The sequence below is a fragment of the Myodes glareolus genome, chromosome 6 (genome assembly GCF_982192425.1).
Source record: "Myodes glareolus chromosome 6, mMyoGla1.1, whole genome shotgun sequence".
In the NCBI taxonomy this organism is placed as follows: domain Eukaryota; kingdom Metazoa; phylum Chordata; class Mammalia; order Rodentia; family Cricetidae; genus Myodes; species Myodes glareolus.
In genome coordinates, this window is record NC_142031.1 from 27,390,687 (window position 1) to 27,407,411 (window position 16,725).

A 16,725-nucleotide genomic window follows, 5' to 3' on the forward strand; every position below is an offset into this window, starting at 1 on the left:
CCCTGTGGGCAGAGATGGTCGTGGGTCACTAGGGAAGCCTTGGGGCCTGTCAAGGAGAGTGGCTCTATCCCTTTCTGCCCTTCCTCAATTCTCTGAGTTCCTGTGAGTCTAGAGGACAGACCACTTACAACACCCTGAAGCCTCTGTCCTTGGAAGACACGAGAAAGTCTTGCCACCTTGTGGAGGCATGTGGTATTTCTCCCTGAACTTCTGGTCTATCAAAAATAAAAGAGGCAAAAGGGCTTTCTCAACCGGGGAGCATGTAGTGTCAAACATTTGCAAACACTAGGCCATGCACAATGACCCTTTTGGACGGGTGCAATGCTTTATTTAAGTGCATTGTAATATACAGTCATTTCAGAGGCACAAGAGCAACTTGCTGTGGGTTACCAGCTGGTCAGTGGAGCAGAAGTCTGAAGCGGCCATTTCCATTCCAGAGAGGGTAAAGACTCCACTGGGAAAGGTGATAGAAGTTACCCCCTTCCACCTTGGGGAATCCTCAACAGTTGTGGTATTCCCTGCAGAAAGGGCAAGCAAGCCCCACCTTTTCACGCTGCACAGCCCCAATGCGCCCTCTGCTGGGCACAAGGAGGACCAGCGAGTTCTTTTAACACAAACAGAAAGGTGGGCTAGAGGTCACCACAGGAGCCTGGGCCTATTTACAGAGCTTCTGGGTTGGCAAGGGGTGGAACTAGAAATCCAGATCCTCACTGGTGAGGGCTGTCTGCTGTGCATTGGGCGCTGAGGATGGATACTCACCGGCTAGCTCTAGGACCCCCCAGAAAATGGCAGGAAAGGTGGGTCTGTGTGGACAGAAGCATGACAAAGGCACAGGCGTCCTGGCATTTCTACCTGAATGACTTTGGACCTATAATAACCACTATGTGGGCCTCAACGAAAGGAGGCAGACAGCTGCCTGGCAATACTCTGGGAAGAGCAAGCAGTGACACGCTCAGGACACCCTAGCTAATGACCTCTAGAAGAGGACAGCAGGCATCCACGAAGGGCAACACGCACTCTACTGCTCCTGCCTTACAACTATGTATTTGGACCAGAGTCGGGGGAGAAACGGTGGGTGTCAGAGGAAGACGGCAGCAGAACAAAGATGGGAAGTTCAAGGACCATCGCCGTGATGCCCTCGGTCCTCTTTCTGCATCAGGGCACACCCTCTTCACCCCACAGGCAAGACGCTCAGCCTCCTCTCCAGTGTCTCAGCTTCTCCTCCTCTTCCCGGCTCCACAGTTCTCTTTCTGGGGATACCAGTACCCAACAATGCTCTCTCTCAAGTCCCCGCAGAAGCCTTTTGATGACTGATGATGCCAGCCACGCCCTGCTGGCTGGGTCTGAGGGCTTACGTTTGTGTTAGGCAGGGCTGGGGGAGGGCACTGTGATAGGACACGGACTTTAACTGTCATAGAAGTCTATGTGGGCTCCAGACTGGAAGGTGTCCTTTTGCAGCAAGCTCAGTAGTTTCTGGGCTGATGTCCCACAATCCACCAGCTCCTCATTCAACTTCAGCTTCTGCAGTCCGTTTCTTAACTCTGGGTCGTTGGAGGTTTCTCGAGCCAACTGCTGCATGTCTGTGTCCAAGGGACCTAGAGGACAGAAAGTACAAGAGAAGGACAGAGGTTGTAGCTCCCCGCTGTGTGGAGGGTGCAGCCCAGTCAGGTCTGGCCTGAGGTTCTATTATGTCGCCTTTTACATCTTTTTCTTTTTTTCAGTTATGTTCTCTCTATGGATTTCTCTCTTGAAATTCAGGCTTCCTCCTGCCTTAGCCTCTCTAGTACTGCGATTATAGGTGAGGGCCACCATGACCAGCTCACATTACTACTGAGTTTTGGACTCAAAGCTAAAGTCTATTAAGCATGGTTTAAAATCAAGATCATCCTCTCTTGTCCATATAACACCTCTTCCCAACTTTCCTACTTGTATCCTTGCATACATGGACCCTGCAGGTTCCCTACTCCTCTGACGTCCAACCAGGGACCATGTGAGACGTCCAGCACGGTCTCAAGCAGGTCCATGCCATAACTTTGCCATTTCTCTTTTCTTTAACACCCCATTAAGCTCTCTGACAAATTCATCTGGCTGCACTTTGTTGGCTCACACAGCTCCTCAAAGTCCCTGGATGGGGGCTCAGTTGGTAAAGTACTTGGTATACAAGCATTGGGACCTGAGTTCAGATCCCCAGCAAAAAGCCAAATGTAGGGGATTAGAGAGAGAAATGGCTCCCTGTTAAGAGCACATGCTGTTCTTGCAGATAACCAGGGTCTGAATCTCAGTACCAATGTAGCAGCTCACAACCATTTGTGGCTTCAGTTACAGGAGATATGATGCCCTCTTCTGGCCTCTGCTGGCACTGCATGTGATGAACAGATATACTTCAGGCAAAAACACCCACAAACATCCCCCAACCCCGTTTCTCTCTCTCTCAGGACTTGTCGCTCTCTAACAAGTTTTCTTACTTTTCCTTGCATTTCTGGAGAATCTCTCCCACCTGCTAATAAACAGCCCTCAAGGAACTGTGCAGTCTACCACATTTTTAATGGTGGTCAGAGACAGAAAAATGGAAACCAAGGCTGGAAGAAGAATCACTTTGCTTCATTCGAAGGTCCTCTAGTGTGCCCCGCCCATAGTTTTGTGTAGCTCTTGCAGCCCCTAACTGGCTGTCTAGAAAGTGCTGAACTTGAACTCCTGTTCTCACCCCTCAAGCAGTCTACCACACCCAGTTGCTATCTTTCCAGATTTTTCTATCTTAGGAAACATGCTAGAAACGTGCTTTCTCTTCTGGAGACTGAAGTGAAAATTGGAGTGTTTCTGTTTGTCTTCAGGCAGCGGGGGATTCCTAGGCTCTCAGGTCCTCCATGACATCTGAGGCAGCTAACTTAGCTCTGTGCCCATCTCGAAGCAGCTCCTTGCCCCCAGCTGTGCTTTACAGGTGATCACGACTGTCTGAATGAGTCTCGGCTGAGCTCAGAGGAAAACAAGCAATATCATGTGTGTGTGTGTGTGTGTGTGTAGGGCAAGGACTAGGTCACATGAGGAGACCCAACAAAGACCAAGAAGTTAGAAGCCAGTTTGGATCCTGGTCCTGCCTCACTCCAGCATTAGACAGACCGTTTTGTCTCCCTGCCTCCGGGCTCCTGACCTAGTCCAAAGGGGTACAGACAACTGCATCTCACCCTTGAGTTCTCCGACAGTCCACCACATATTGCTACCTTCTAACCACAGAAATCACAAGCCTAGAAGAAAAACCCCAGCCCTGTGGCATCTTAAGAGGCTAGTCAGACAAGACAAGGAGTCAGAAGACCACACACCCTGGAATTTTCATGAGAACCGGTGTGGAGGGCCGGACCACATTCTCCATTGCTTCTAGGAACAAAGGTAGAGATTGACCTCTGTGACCCCAAGGTGTGGCGGCACACGCCTTTAGTCCTGATGCCTGGGAGGCAGAGACAAGCAGATCTCTGAGTTCAAGGTGATGTAGCACACGCCTTTAATCCCAGCGCACGTGCTTGGTAACTCTCTACCGCTGTGTCCCTGCCTACTCCCGAGGCATCATCTGGGATAATGGGCAGTGAACCAATCAAAGAGTGACACGTCCAAAGCAGGGTCTGTTTCCTATATAAGGGATGGGTTCCATCTTATCTGGGTCTCCGCCATGTTGGCTGATGCCCGCTCTCCCAAGGGGCATTAAAGCTTTACTGCAGAAGAATCCTATGTGTACCGCGTGGTTCTTGCTGGCGAGACGGTAGCGCGGGACATCTGGTGCTGATACCCGGGAAAAAGAAGAACTTTGCACCGCCGGAGACCCCTTGGACACAAGGAGGATTCAGAACTGCAGGCATGCAAGCTTAGAGAGGTACGTTCTAAAGTACAGAGAGCATATCAGAAACTGAGCAGCAGTGGGAGGTTGTGCGCGCACCCAGATAAGTTAAAAAATGACCCTCCGGTAAAGAATGGGGGAGACAGAAAAGAAAATAAGTTAAAAAGGACCCTCCGGTAAAGAATGGGGGAGACAGAAAAAAAGAAAAAATAAGTTAAAAAGGACCTCCCGGTGATTTTGGGAGAGTGGAGATGGGGGAGAAGGCTGATTTGCAGGGTCGAAGGCTTTGTGTTGTGTTGTTCGTGTTGTTTTTTGTGTACTGGACAGGAGAGGGATATTTGAATTTGGGAGCTGCTAAAAAAGGTAGTTTAGATTTAAGGCATGGGCTTGAGAGTGTGATGTTGTGGGGGAGAGGTTCTGTTTTCGTCTCCACGGAGGGGGAGAGCCTAAGGGTGTACTTGGGATTTATGTGGTTTGAATCACCGAGACCTCCTGAAATGTTGTAATGTATACCCCTAAAATTCAGCGGCCCAATAACAGCAGGAAGCAGCCAAAGAGACTAAACGACGCCCAAATTCCCTTAAAGATTAAATGAGGTCCTTTCAAGCCTGCTTCTCTGAGTTCAGCTTTGCTCCGTGCACCGGTTTGGGCTCGGAGTGGGTGCAGCTGGGGCTGGAGGGCGGCTGGAGCGGAGCTTTGCTCTGTGGCTATGGTGGGAGACATATTGCGCAGGCTCAGTTGGTGCCTGGCCTGGAGGGTATCACAGCAGTACCGAGAATGAGAACGGTGCCACAAGCTGCCAGGTCAGAAGGCTTGCAATGTGCCTGAAACTGTGAGGGGCTCTGAGGCTGGAATGGCTTCTGTTCCGCTTGGCTGAGCTGAGCTGTGCTGATCCTAGGTAACAGCCTGGGGCAACGGGCGGGACAAACAATGCTGGCTACTAGCCCGAGAGATTTTCCATCTAAATAAGAAACTGAATAGATAGCATAGGGGTTAAGAATGCTGCCTGCTCTTCCAAGGGTCGTGAGTTCAATTCCCCAGTGACCACATGACAGCTTACAACTATTTGGTTTTAAATCTAATGTTTCAGGATCCACAGGGAGGTAGATACAAAAAGCCCTTAGATTTTTAAAGTGATTGGGTCGTTGGCTGGATCTGTGAGAGTTTACAGCCGCTTTTGCTGTGGCACAGGTGTTGAGAGTTGGCTAGTAGGGAAGCGGCCCTGTTCGCCGCCTCTCCCATCGGCCCCTTGAGCCGCAGGCTCTGGCGCGGACCTTGAGATGTTGCCGCCTGTGCTGCCTCGGTCTGAGTGTCGGCTCCCGCCACACTCCGCCACCAACACAGCCTCAGAGAACTAGGCTAGCCCCGCAAGGAAGGCAGGGGCGCCTGGGGGTGGAGCCGCCACTTCCTGGCCTGGGACACACGGAGCCGCGCAGTGAACAGGCCCAGGGCCACACACAGCGCACACAGCCCTTGGATGGTGGGCGGGCTCTGGAGCCCGAGGCCACCATACTGGCAAGAAATACGGGAGCCAATAAATCTTAAATCTAATATCAACAAACAGGGCCTGCTGTAATGGCACAGACAAACAAGATCTGCTCTTTAAAACAGAGACCTGTAGATCTCTAAGTTCAAGACCAGCCTACTTCCAGTACTGACTGTGCTAAATTTTTACACTGAGTTTTTTAATACTCTTAAATGTTATTTTGGGAGAAGAGTTTATGTTTTTTTTTTCTAGAAGTACTACTATTCATGCTGTGGATTCATCTGTCCAGAGGCCTGAGGACAAAGCCTCTGCTATGGAGCTGTCTGGCCTGATTGCTGCGGAGCTGGCGGGTTCCTGAGGGATGGTCCAGCTCCTGCCCTTGGTCTGTCAGTTATTGCTATGTTGTTGTTGTACATTGCAATGTTGTTGTTGCTGTGCCATTGCTATGCTGCTAGATTTCCCCTTGTTTTGTCAGTTATTGCTTGCTATCAGTTTCCCTTATCCTGTCAGTTATTTCTGCTAAACACTATGGGTATCTTCAAGATAGGTTACAAAATGCCATGGTTATTTAAATTAAAAATTGGATAAATATCTATTTAAACAAAAAGGGGGGAATAATAAAGGAACTGCCCCTGATGCCAAGAATGGCCATCGCCATGGCTCTGTTCATTATAAATTTTTAAAATTTGGATGATAATGGCCAAAATGCTGCAACACGACATTGTTCGGATCCGCAGCGGCCCAAAGATTTGGTTAAGTGGAAAGATGTGCTTTCTAATGAATGGAAAGGCCCGGATCCCATCTTATTGAGATCCAGGGGAGCTGTTTGTGTCTTCCCACAGGATCAAGAAAGCCCATTCTGGCTGCCAGAGCGATTGACCCGAACAGTGAAGAGTGATCTACAACACACGGATTCGCCTGAGGACCTGGCTGCTGTTCCTCCTGCCATTTTGCAGATGGATGACAGAGCACCGATGGAGGACACTCTCAGCTTTCCCGAAGCTGTTACCAGTCAGCCATAGGATGGCGGTGTTTCCTTGACTTTTTACAACCAATATGACTCTGGGCCCCCTCCCCCTACCGTCCTAGAGATGATTTATAAGCTTGGCCATAGGATTACAGTCCTGGGTCGTATCTTTCTTCCCCTACTTCAAAGAATGGGTGGGGGTGGAAATGTTTTGGAACAGTCCTATGCTATGGATTAGTGTTTCTCCTCTGGATGGTCTGCTGACTCAAATCCCAAAATCGTAGGGACAAAGTGGTTATTGAACAAGCGCTGGCTGCCCTGGAACAGGGGGCCTCTACTGATGTGTGGTTATTTATGTTAAAGCAGTAAGGTTTAAGCCAACCAGCTCCTGCACCCCTAGGACTGTGGTCCATTGCACAGGGTGGAGTGCTTGGCTTAGCTAGCCCTAAAGGTTGTCGAGCTGAAGAGCATCGCACAGAGAATGGCCCTCTCTGAGAGATAAGTCGCTTTGCTTAAGGGTTTCCTGCCGTATATTCCCTTTCCCAGAAAATTGGCAGAGGGCAGGCCGGATAGGTTCCAGGTGTCATGAGCCTAGGGACAGATTCCGTGCAAGCCCATCGTAATGTTTTCATTTTGGGAAGTGCGACCTCTATCTTTACCTTCCTAGGGAGTTGCCTTTCTGCAAAGAAGTAAAAAAAGGGGGATATGTGGAGGGCCGGACCACATTCTCCATTGCTTCTAGGAACAAAGGTAGAGATTGACCTCTGTGACCCCAAGGTGTGGCGGCACACGCCTTTAGTCCTGATGCCTGGGAGGCAGAGACAAGCAGATCTCTGAGTTCAAGGTGATGTAGCACACGCCTTTAATCCCAGCGCACGTGCTTGGTAACTCTCTACCGCTGTGTCCCTGCCTACTCCCGAGGCATCATCTGGGATAATGGGCAGTGAACCAATCAAAGAGTGACACGTCCAAAGCAGGGTCTGTTTCCTATATAAGGGATGGGTTCCATCTTATCTGGGTCTCCGCCATGTTGGCTGATGCCCGCTCTCCCAAGGGGCATTAAAGCTTTACTGCAGAAGAATCCTATGTGTACCGCGTGGTTCTTGCTGGCGAGACGGTAGCGCGGGACAAACCGGGCCCTATCTTATTCATCCTGGCCCCTCTTTCCCACCCCATCAGTGTTCCCGCACAGTTCTGGGGCCGCTCACCACGCAACAATGCCTGCCTGCTTGTCTTTGAGCATTTATTGCGGCCCGCCTCCATGAAACTTTGTTGAGGATACATGGAGAAATAATACGTGGCCCTTGGGGGAGAAAAGCAGACAGCTAAACATCTAAAGGTAATGCAGTCTTTTGTTTCTTAACTTTAATTTATTTTTGTTTATGTGTATGGGTGTTCTGTCCCACCTGCTAGCCAGGCAACTCCCAACACTGAGTTCCTCTGCCCCTGGCCACTCTAACTACTTGGTGCCTGTATTTTCCTTGCAAGATGAAGAGTCATGACTGAGGGGTGCAATATATTCTTGGGATTCTTAACCAAGAATACAGACCAGGCTCCCCACCTTGCCCAGTCCCCAGAAAAGTACCAGCCAGGTCGGGAGGCATCAAGGGCAGTACCACCCACCTACCTGGAGCATAGCTTAGCACCCTCACGCCAGGTTCCTCAGCAGCTAGGACCTGGTACAACATGTCTCGGGCAGCCTTCCCGGCGCAGTACAGCGCCCAGCCCTTATAGGGCTGCAGGGCACACAGAGAGGAGATGTTAACCACCGTCTTGCTGAGGCCAGGGCTATCCGGGAAGGCATTCAGGGTGCCTGAGGTCAAGCAGAGCATGGAGGTCAGGTTCAGAGTCCAGTAATTGTTCACATCAGCTGGGTCGGTCACGTTCAGGAAGCCTTTGGAAACATCCCCAAGAGAGCCTGAGAAAACAGGACCGAATAAATGACACAGCAGCAGGGGCTTTATTCTCAGTCTTTCACAGTCTCTCTTCATCTATTTTACCCACCTACCCCACCCAGCTCTGTTGATCCCCTAAAGCAAGCTAAGAATACACCTGTCTGAGTGCTCTTCAGAAAAGCAGAGGATTTGTTTAGAGAGCTGATGTCTTGACTCAGGCTCCCACCAGGAGGCACTGCTCAAGGCGGTCTAGAAAGTTCTATAGGAGACAACCAGGCAGTCTCCACTTGGACTCTGGACTTTCAGGTATTACCCAAACGGTGAGAGCCTGGAGCCCCAGTTTGGTCGGCGGTATCACCTGCATTGTTGATGAGCAGCAGGCGCTGCAGCCCCTCGGGCCTGGGGAGCTCGCGCACCGCGCACAACAGCTGCTGCACGCCGGCCTCGGTGCAGAGGTCAGCCGCTGCCCGCAGCACTCGCAGGCCTGGATGCTGTGTGCCCAGCTCCTCCTCCAGCTGCCGCAGCGCCGAGTCACTGCGTGCGCTCAGAAGCAGCACCGAACCGGGCGACAGCAGCCGGGCCAGCAGCGGGGCCAGGGCGCGGCCGAAGCCCCGGGAGGCCCCAGTCAGCACGCAAACGGTGAGGCCCAACCCGCCTCCCTCCATGCCTGGAACTCAATGGCGCTCACAGCTACTAAACCGGCACGGGGCGTGGCCTACCCTTCGCCTGGGTAGTGGAAGATTTGGCCACCACCCACCTGCCTCTGGATGAAGAGACCAACCAATTACCAGGGGGGCGTGGCCTGATAGGAAATCCCAGTCACCTTCCTAGAGCAGCCTGGTTCCCCCTTGAGCTACTGCCACAAGCTCAGCCCCTTTCTGGAACCACGTGTTCCAGAATTGGCTTCCTCCACCTGGGTTGGTTTGTCTTCATCCATACAGGGCATACCAGGAAAGGATCAGTGATGGCAGTGGATGAAGTCCTTCCTTGCCTGTGTAGTCTGGGGTCCCTTTGCGCCCTGGGTGACAGCAGCTTCCTTTGGAAGAGTATAGCAGCACCCCAGAAGAAAATGAAGAGGACACTGGGAAAGGCTGAGTGAGAATCGCAACAATCTCATAAACAAGATCTCATAAACCCTTCATGTTACAGTAATAACACACCTTGATCCCTGGGACCAGAGGACAGCAACCTTAGACTATAAACCCGTGTCATGCATGTATTAAACCACTTGATAATCTCAAATGGTAAAGAAAAATTTCCTTAGGAAGGCACAGTGGTACACCCTTGTAGACCCAGCACTTGGGGAATGTCGGAGGATAAGGAGTGTAAGAAACAGATTGTAAGGCTCCATTCTCAATCAGGTGAGGTAGTTGGAGTGACAAACAAGTTTAGGAAGTACTAAGCTCCTCTTCCCTGGCTAGTGCTAGCCCCTCTTTGCTTCAGAAAGCTACAAGTGGTTTGCTTGGTCTCTTAGCCAGATCAGAATAGGGAAGTCAGCAATCAGAAGAGGCCAGTCTCAAGTTCCAAATTATTTATTGGATGAGGATTTTGTCTAGGCCAATGAGATGGGAGAACTAGGGGTTGCAAGTCCTATATGCCTATAGAAGAGAGACCAGGAATGTCTCTTGATAGGTTTTTTAAAACCACTGTCATGCAGCAAATCAGTACCTTGGCCTTTTATGCCTTTCCTCTATGACAGAGTACCTTTCTGCAGAACTGTATATTTAAAACCACTTAGTTTTCACGAGTCTCTTGAGTTTATTATCTTATTTCCAATAGGAGTTGAAGGATCTTTCAGACTACATGATGAATTCAAGGCCAGCTGGGCTATATAAGACCCTGTCTCCAAACAATGAGGACACTAAGAGAGTCTTACATAGATCTAATCTACATGGGAGGTAGAAAGTAAAAAAAAGACAAGGTCTCCTGAGTAAATTGGGAGGATGGAAACCTTGGGGGAGGGTTGAAGGGAGAAGGAAAGAGGCGGTGAAGGGAGCAGAGGAAAATGTAGAGCTCAATAAAAATCAAGTAAAAAAAAAAAGATCCTGTCTTCATACCAAGCACAATACAGAAAAAAAGGGGGTGGGGTGGGGAGATAGCCCAGACAGGGAAGTGCTTGCCTTGCTGAGTTTGAACCCCAGAACCCTTAAAACATAGGTGTGGCTGGGTGATGATGGTTCTTGCCTTCAAGTGCTCAGGAGGCAGAGGCAAGTGGATCTCTGAGTTTGAGGCCAGCTTGGTCTACAGAGAGAGTTCCAAGACAGCCAGGGCCACACAGAGAAACTATATATAGTTTCTTCATATATACATGAAGAGAGAGTTTCTCTCTTGAAAAACCATTCTAAAAAAGCTAGGTGTGGTGTGTGCTTGTACTCCCAGCACTGTGAAGCAGTGCAGATCCCTGGGCTCCCTGGCCAGCCTAGCCTACTTGGCAAGCTGCTCCACGCAGTGAAAGAATCTGCCTTTTAAAAACGTTTTAAAAGGTGGACACACATAAAGAACTACACACATTGTCCTCTGGCCTATACAACCCCCTGCCCCCTCATTTCTACACACACAAACAGGCACATGTGTTAACACAGAGAAATAGAAAAATAGTAAAAGTTCCTCATATGAAAGTAAGCATATGGAGACCAGCTTATATCTTTTTAGAAATTCTTTCAAACATTTATTATTTTTATGTGTGTGGGCGTTTTGCCTGCTTATATATGTGTTGACCATACCTGTGAAATGCACATTGGAGCCAAAAGAGGGTGTCGGGTTCCCCTGAAACTGGAGATACAGACAGTTGTGAGCTGCCTTGTGGGTGCTGAGCATTGAACCATGGTCCTCTGTGTAGACCCATATTTCTATATGGTGTGGCAGCCAGGTTCTGAAGTCATAGGCCCCACCCGAGGTGGTCACATAGCCCTGCAGACAGGCTGTCACTGCCCTAACAAAAGCTAGGAAGTACTGCTCCTTTCTCCTTTGTTAAAAATGTAGATCGCCTGGGGAGAGGTGCTTGCCGAAGCTGATGACTAAGTTGCAGGTCTTTCCCTAGCCATGAGTCCCCAGAAAGAGAATTTTAATGAGGTATCCAACTTGGGTTACCTGGGGATGAAAGATGTTTTATATGATAAATGCTGCGCGGTAGATCTTCAGGATGGGGAGAAGCCTGAGATGCCCTTCCGTGATGATGGTGTAAACTCTCTGGTTATTTTTCGCACCTCCATACCAGTCCAGAGAGGGAAAGATAGTTTCTATGTTGGGGCCTTCGGTCCCTGACACCTCTGGAAGGGCAGCAAGGTGCTATACCAGACTTTCTTTTGGTCCACCAACCAGTTCCCAAATCATGACACGGAGACATCTTACTAGTTATGAATGTTTGGCCGTATCTTAGGCTCGTTTCCGCTAGCTCTTATAACTTCACCTGTTTCTCTTCATGTGTGTTTTGCCTCAGGGTGTTTTACCTTTCTTCCCTCTGTGTGTCCTACTCTGTCTAGCTGACTGGCAGCTACCTGGCTTCTGGTCCCGGATGTGTCCCTCTCTTTCTCCCTAGTTCTCTTCTTCCCTCACTCCCCAGCCTAGAGTCCTCATCCTATTTATTGTCTCTGCCTGCCAGTCCCGCCTCTCCTTTTCCTGCCTAGCTATTGGTCATCCAGTTTTTTAGACGAATCAGGTAGGTGCCTTAGGCAGGCAAGGTGAAACAAGAACACATGTTTACATAATTAAAGAAATGCAGCATAAACCAATGTAACACACCTTTACACAGTTAAAATAATATTCTACAACAAAGTGCTCTTAACTGCTGAGCCGACTCTCTAGCCCTGTTTATAGTTTGTGAACAATGTGACAGAATCACAGAGCTTAGTGAGCTGCCTGTAAGTCTAGCAGTCAGAAAACTGAGACTGGAGGATCAGGTTCATGGCCTGTCTCGGAAAACCAAAAAAAAAAAAAAAAAAAAAAGAAAGAAAAAAAAAGAAAGAAAGAAAAGTGCATGTCAACTGCCTGGCTGTTTTTCCTGATTTTTCTTTTCTTTTCTTTTTTTTATGAGGGAGAAGGGTGTTTGGAGGGTGCCAGGAGTCTGTTCTCAACTTCCACCATGTGGGTCCTGAGGATCAAATCCAGGTCTCCAGGCTTGGAAGTTTTCAAGCACACTCCCCACCCCCACCTTTTAAAGAAGAATTACATCTGTGTGTGTTTGTGTGCATGCTCATATGCGTATATGAGTCCCTGTAGAGAGCAAAGGGCATCTCTCCATGGCAGCTGGAGTTACAGGGGAGCCACATGATTTGTTGCTGGGAATTGAACAAGGGTCGAAAAGCAGTGAGCGCACTTAAGCACTGAGTCAGCACTTCAATACCGTGAGACACATTTCCTCGTTTAAAGAGCAATGAGGAATATGGAGTACAAGTGAAAGTTCTTCATAGTCTCTAATGCTGTGCCCCATGTGAACACCGGAAAAGAACCCACCTGGCGTTCCTGTGCACCTAACATTAATCATGTACAAAAAACAGCATTAAAGACAGGAACAAAGTGCAGAGTTTCTCACAGGGATGAGGTCCTATTATCACTTGACAAGGCCCACTGAGTCTGAAACGTGACAGGCACAGCATCACATGGCTACCCAAGGCTGAGCCTGCCTACACAGGAAACATGAACGGTACCCTGCCCACTGGAATTACCATTCCGCATTACCCTCCTGTACTTACATTTTGAATCAGCTTTTGAAAAAGATAGTAGTCAAAATAAGTTAGGTGGTGAACTGTGAAAAGCAGAAGAAAAAGGAACATTATAGGCTGAAGGTCTGGCTTAGTGGGAAAAGCGCTCATCCAGTGTGCATAACACCCTGACTTGACCCCAACAACACATAAAACTAGCGTGGCTGTGAGTGCGTGAGTCAGGAGGCTCAGGATTCAAGGGCACCTCCTGCTACATCACAAGTTCAATGATAAGCTGGGGTGTGTGAAATACATGTTGAGACATAGAAAAGAGAAACACACGCATAGAGACAGAGAAGAAGAAGTGTGTATTACAGGAAAGAGATGGCACAGCTATAGTCCCAGCAGCTCAGAAAACTGAGGCAGACGACCTCAGATTTAAAGCCAACATGGGGTACACAGTACCAGCTCAGTCAACGACGAATTATAGAAAAGGCCCTGTCTGAAAACAACCAAAGCTCATTATCAATGCCTTTTTATTTCCAACATAAAAAAAACATGTATTTCAATGATGGGGAAGTGGGTTAACACCAGTAGAATTGATCAAGGTGGCCTTCTTTCCTCCCTAGTGCATGGCCCTCTGCCTTGGCTTCTGAGAAGCACCCAGTCTCTCAGATGACATGAGAGAGGCAGAGAGGTGAGACATCCGGGTGACCCAACAGTGCTAACCAAACTGGGATCACCTTGTCAGCCCACCAACTGAATTTTACTCAGCAGTAATAAGATTCTCCAAAGCTTAGTTTGCTGGTCTCTGCCAACCATCTAGCATCCAGAGAGGACCACCCAGTGTTCTCAGCAGCAGCATCCTGTCTCATTCTCCTAGGTCTGGCCACCAGGATGCTACCTGTTTCTTCAACTAACTTAGTGCTGCTTTGTTTGTTTGTTTGTTTGTTTTTGTTTTATTTTTTTTAACTGCCCTTCACAGCAATAGCCCACTCCCTGGTACCCTGTCTGTCTTCCTTTTTTTTAAATTGATATTTATTGAGCTCTACATTTTTCTCTGCTCTCCTCCCTGCCTCTCCCCTCCCCACTTCAACCCTCCCCCAAGGTCCCCATGCTCCCCATTTACTCAGGAGATCTTGTCTTTTTCTACTTTCTACTTCCCATGTAGATTAGATCTATGTAAGTTTCTCTTAGTGTCTTCATTGTTGTCTGAGTTCTCTGGGATTGTGGTTTGTAGGCTGGCTTTCTTTGTTTTATGTTTAAAACCCACCTATGAGTGAGCACATGTGGTAATTGTCTTTCTGGGTCTGGGTTACCTCACTCAAAATGATGTTTTCTAGCTCCATTCACTTTCCTGCAAAATTCAAAATGTCATTTTTTTTCTGCTGTGTAATACTCCATTGTGTAAATGTACCACATTTTCCTTATCCATTCTTTGGTCAAGGGGCATTTAGATTGTTTCCAGGTTCTTGCTATGACAAACAAAGCTGCTATGAACATAGTTGAGCACATGTCCTTGCAGCACAAGTGAACATCCTTTGGATATATATATCCAAAAGTGGTATTACTGGGTCTTGAGGAAAGTTGTTTCCTAATTTTCTGAGAAATCGCCACACTGACATCTAAAGGGGCTGCACCATCTTGCATTCCCACCAGCAATGCAGAAGTGTTCCCCTTTCCCCACAACCTCTCCTGCATAAGTTGTCATCAGTGTTTTCGATCTTGGCCATTCTTATAGGTGTAAGATGGAATCTCAGAGTTGTTTTGATTTGCATTTCTCTAATGACAAAGGATGTTGAACATTTCCTTAAGTGCCTTTCAGCCATTTTAGATTCCTCTGTTGAGAGTTCTCTGCTTAGGATTTTTAAAAAAATCCATTTTTTATTGGATTATGTGTTCTTTTGGTATCCAATTTCTTGAGTTCTTTGTATATTTTGGAGATCAAACCTCTGTCTGATGTGGGGTTAGTGAATATCTTTTCCCATTCTGTAGGCTGTCGTTTTGTCTTGTTGACTATGTCCTTTGCTTTACAGAAGGTTTTCAGTTTCAGGGGGTCCCATTTATTAATTGTTTCTCTCAGTGTCTGTGCTGTTGGGGTTACATTTAGGAAGTGGTTCCCACTTTTTCTTCTGTAAGGTTCAGTGTGGCTGGCTTTATGTTGAGGTCTTTGATCCATTTGGACTTGAGTTTTGTGCACGGTGATAGATATGGATCTATTTTCGTTGTTCTACATGTTGATATCCAGTTATGCCAGCACCACATGTTAAATATACTTTCTTTTTCCATTTGATATTTTTTGCTTCTTTGTCCAAAATCAGGTGTTTGAAGATGTGTGGATTGATATCCATTTCTTCTATTTGGTTCCATTGGCCCTCCTGTCTGTTCTTTTGCCAATACCAGGCTGTTTTCAGTACTGTAGCTCTGTAGTAGAGTTTGAAGTCAGGGATTGTGATGCCCCCAGAAGTTTCTTTATTGTACTTTTTTTCTTTTTTTATAGAGCGGGTTCTGTGGGTATCCCAGGATTCCTAGATATTGTTTTGTAGATCAAGCTGACCTTGACCTCACAGAGATCTATCTGCCTCTGCCTCCCAAGTGCTGGGATTAAAAATCTATGCCACCTCCAGGCTGACCTTGTGCTTTTTTTTAAACCACTATTTTGACTTAAGTGTGTGCACATACATTCACACAGTATATGTTTACACTTGTGTACATGTGCACCAGTGTCTGTAAACACATACACATGCAAGCTCAAGTTATGTGTGCGTATCACAAGTGTTCAGTGTCAAATGTCAATTCACGGGTGCTGTACACCTTCTGTTTTAACACAGGCTTTCTCAAGGCCAGTGAGGTCTAGATGCATCTGTCTCAAAGGGTGGCACACACCTACAATCCTGGCATTCAGGAGTCAGAAGCAGGCAGATCTCTGTGAGTTCAAGGCCAGCCTGGTCTACAGAAGAAGGGCCAAACAGAAAAACTGTCTCCAAAAGAAAAAAATCACAATGACAAAACAAAAATGGAGATTCACTTGTCTCCATCTCCAGGTGCTGGGGTGGCCCGCAATAACAAGCCTGCTGGCTGTTTTCCTTGCATTCTGCACAATGAACTCACATCAAACAAGGTTAACAGGCATTGTACAGACAGACAGTCACTGTCTCAGGCTTCTTGTGCTTCTGAACCTCGCCCAGGATGTAGATTTCACAATCTTGCTTCTTGCCCAGTCGTCTCTCATTAGGGGCAGCAGGGCCAGGAAGAACAAGCAGTGTGGTCTATGCAGTTTCTTCAGGGACATCACCTGGGCAGAACAACTATGAAAGCTATTTGTTCTTTTATTAGGATAATGTAGAAATGGAATGAAGTAAAGAAGGATAAAATCACGTTAGATGGGTACAGAGCAATGGAAGCCTCCCCCCACCCTACCTCCCAGCACACCCAGTCACCCCAGTTTTTGGCAGGAGTTGAAGCAGGGACCCCAGAAAACCAGGTGCACTAACACGGAACTGCTACAGAAGTGCCACAAGAGGGCAGCACAACATCAGAGTTTCTGACGGGTGGGACGGCCCCCCAGCCCTCCTGCCTTTCTTATTGGCACAGGTGGGGGTCTCCATACTCTCCAAACCTTCCTGTCAGTTCCTCCCACAGGGCCAGCAGGGAGTAAGTACAGAACAGCTCCTCAGTGCTGTGCACAAGAATGAACTCAATGCTCAGGCCAATTCCAGATGTGAGTCACAGGAAATAGCCCTGCACATTTGGATGCCCGATTTTCTTCTTTCAAAAAGATCTTTTGATTCACAAGGAATATGTGGCTGTAATGGGTTGCTATGTCACTGTTTTCTCAGATTGGGGCATTAAGATTTGGGGGTAGGTGTTGTTTGTTTTTAAAATAGAGTATCATTCCTCCTTGACAGGCC

General features: G+C 48.0%; 1 protein-coding gene and 1 long non-coding RNA gene across 2 annotated transcripts; one reads left to right on the forward strand and one right to left on the reverse strand.

Moving 5' to 3' along the window:
• Positions 1-306: 306 nt before the first annotated feature.
• LOC148121688 (sepiapterin reductase-like) lies at positions 307-8,886 on the reverse strand. Its single transcript, XM_087907068.1, has 3 exons — positions 8,533-8,886; positions 7,907-8,197; positions 307-1,595 (listed from the first exon to the last, which is right to left on the reverse strand). The coding sequence occupies exons 1-3, from the start codon at positions 8,837-8,839 to the stop codon at positions 1,405-1,407; spliced, it is 789 nt and encodes a 262-aa protein (XP_087763194.1). The 5' UTR covers positions 8,840-8,886; the 3' UTR covers positions 307-1,404.
• LOC148121689 (uncharacterized) lies at positions 3,351-7,360 on the forward strand. Its single transcript, XR_015738082.1, has 2 exons — positions 3,351-5,694; positions 6,155-7,360. It is a non-coding gene; the product is annotated as an uncharacterized LOC148121689 (long non-coding RNA).
• Positions 8,887-16,725: the final 7,839 nt, after the last annotated feature.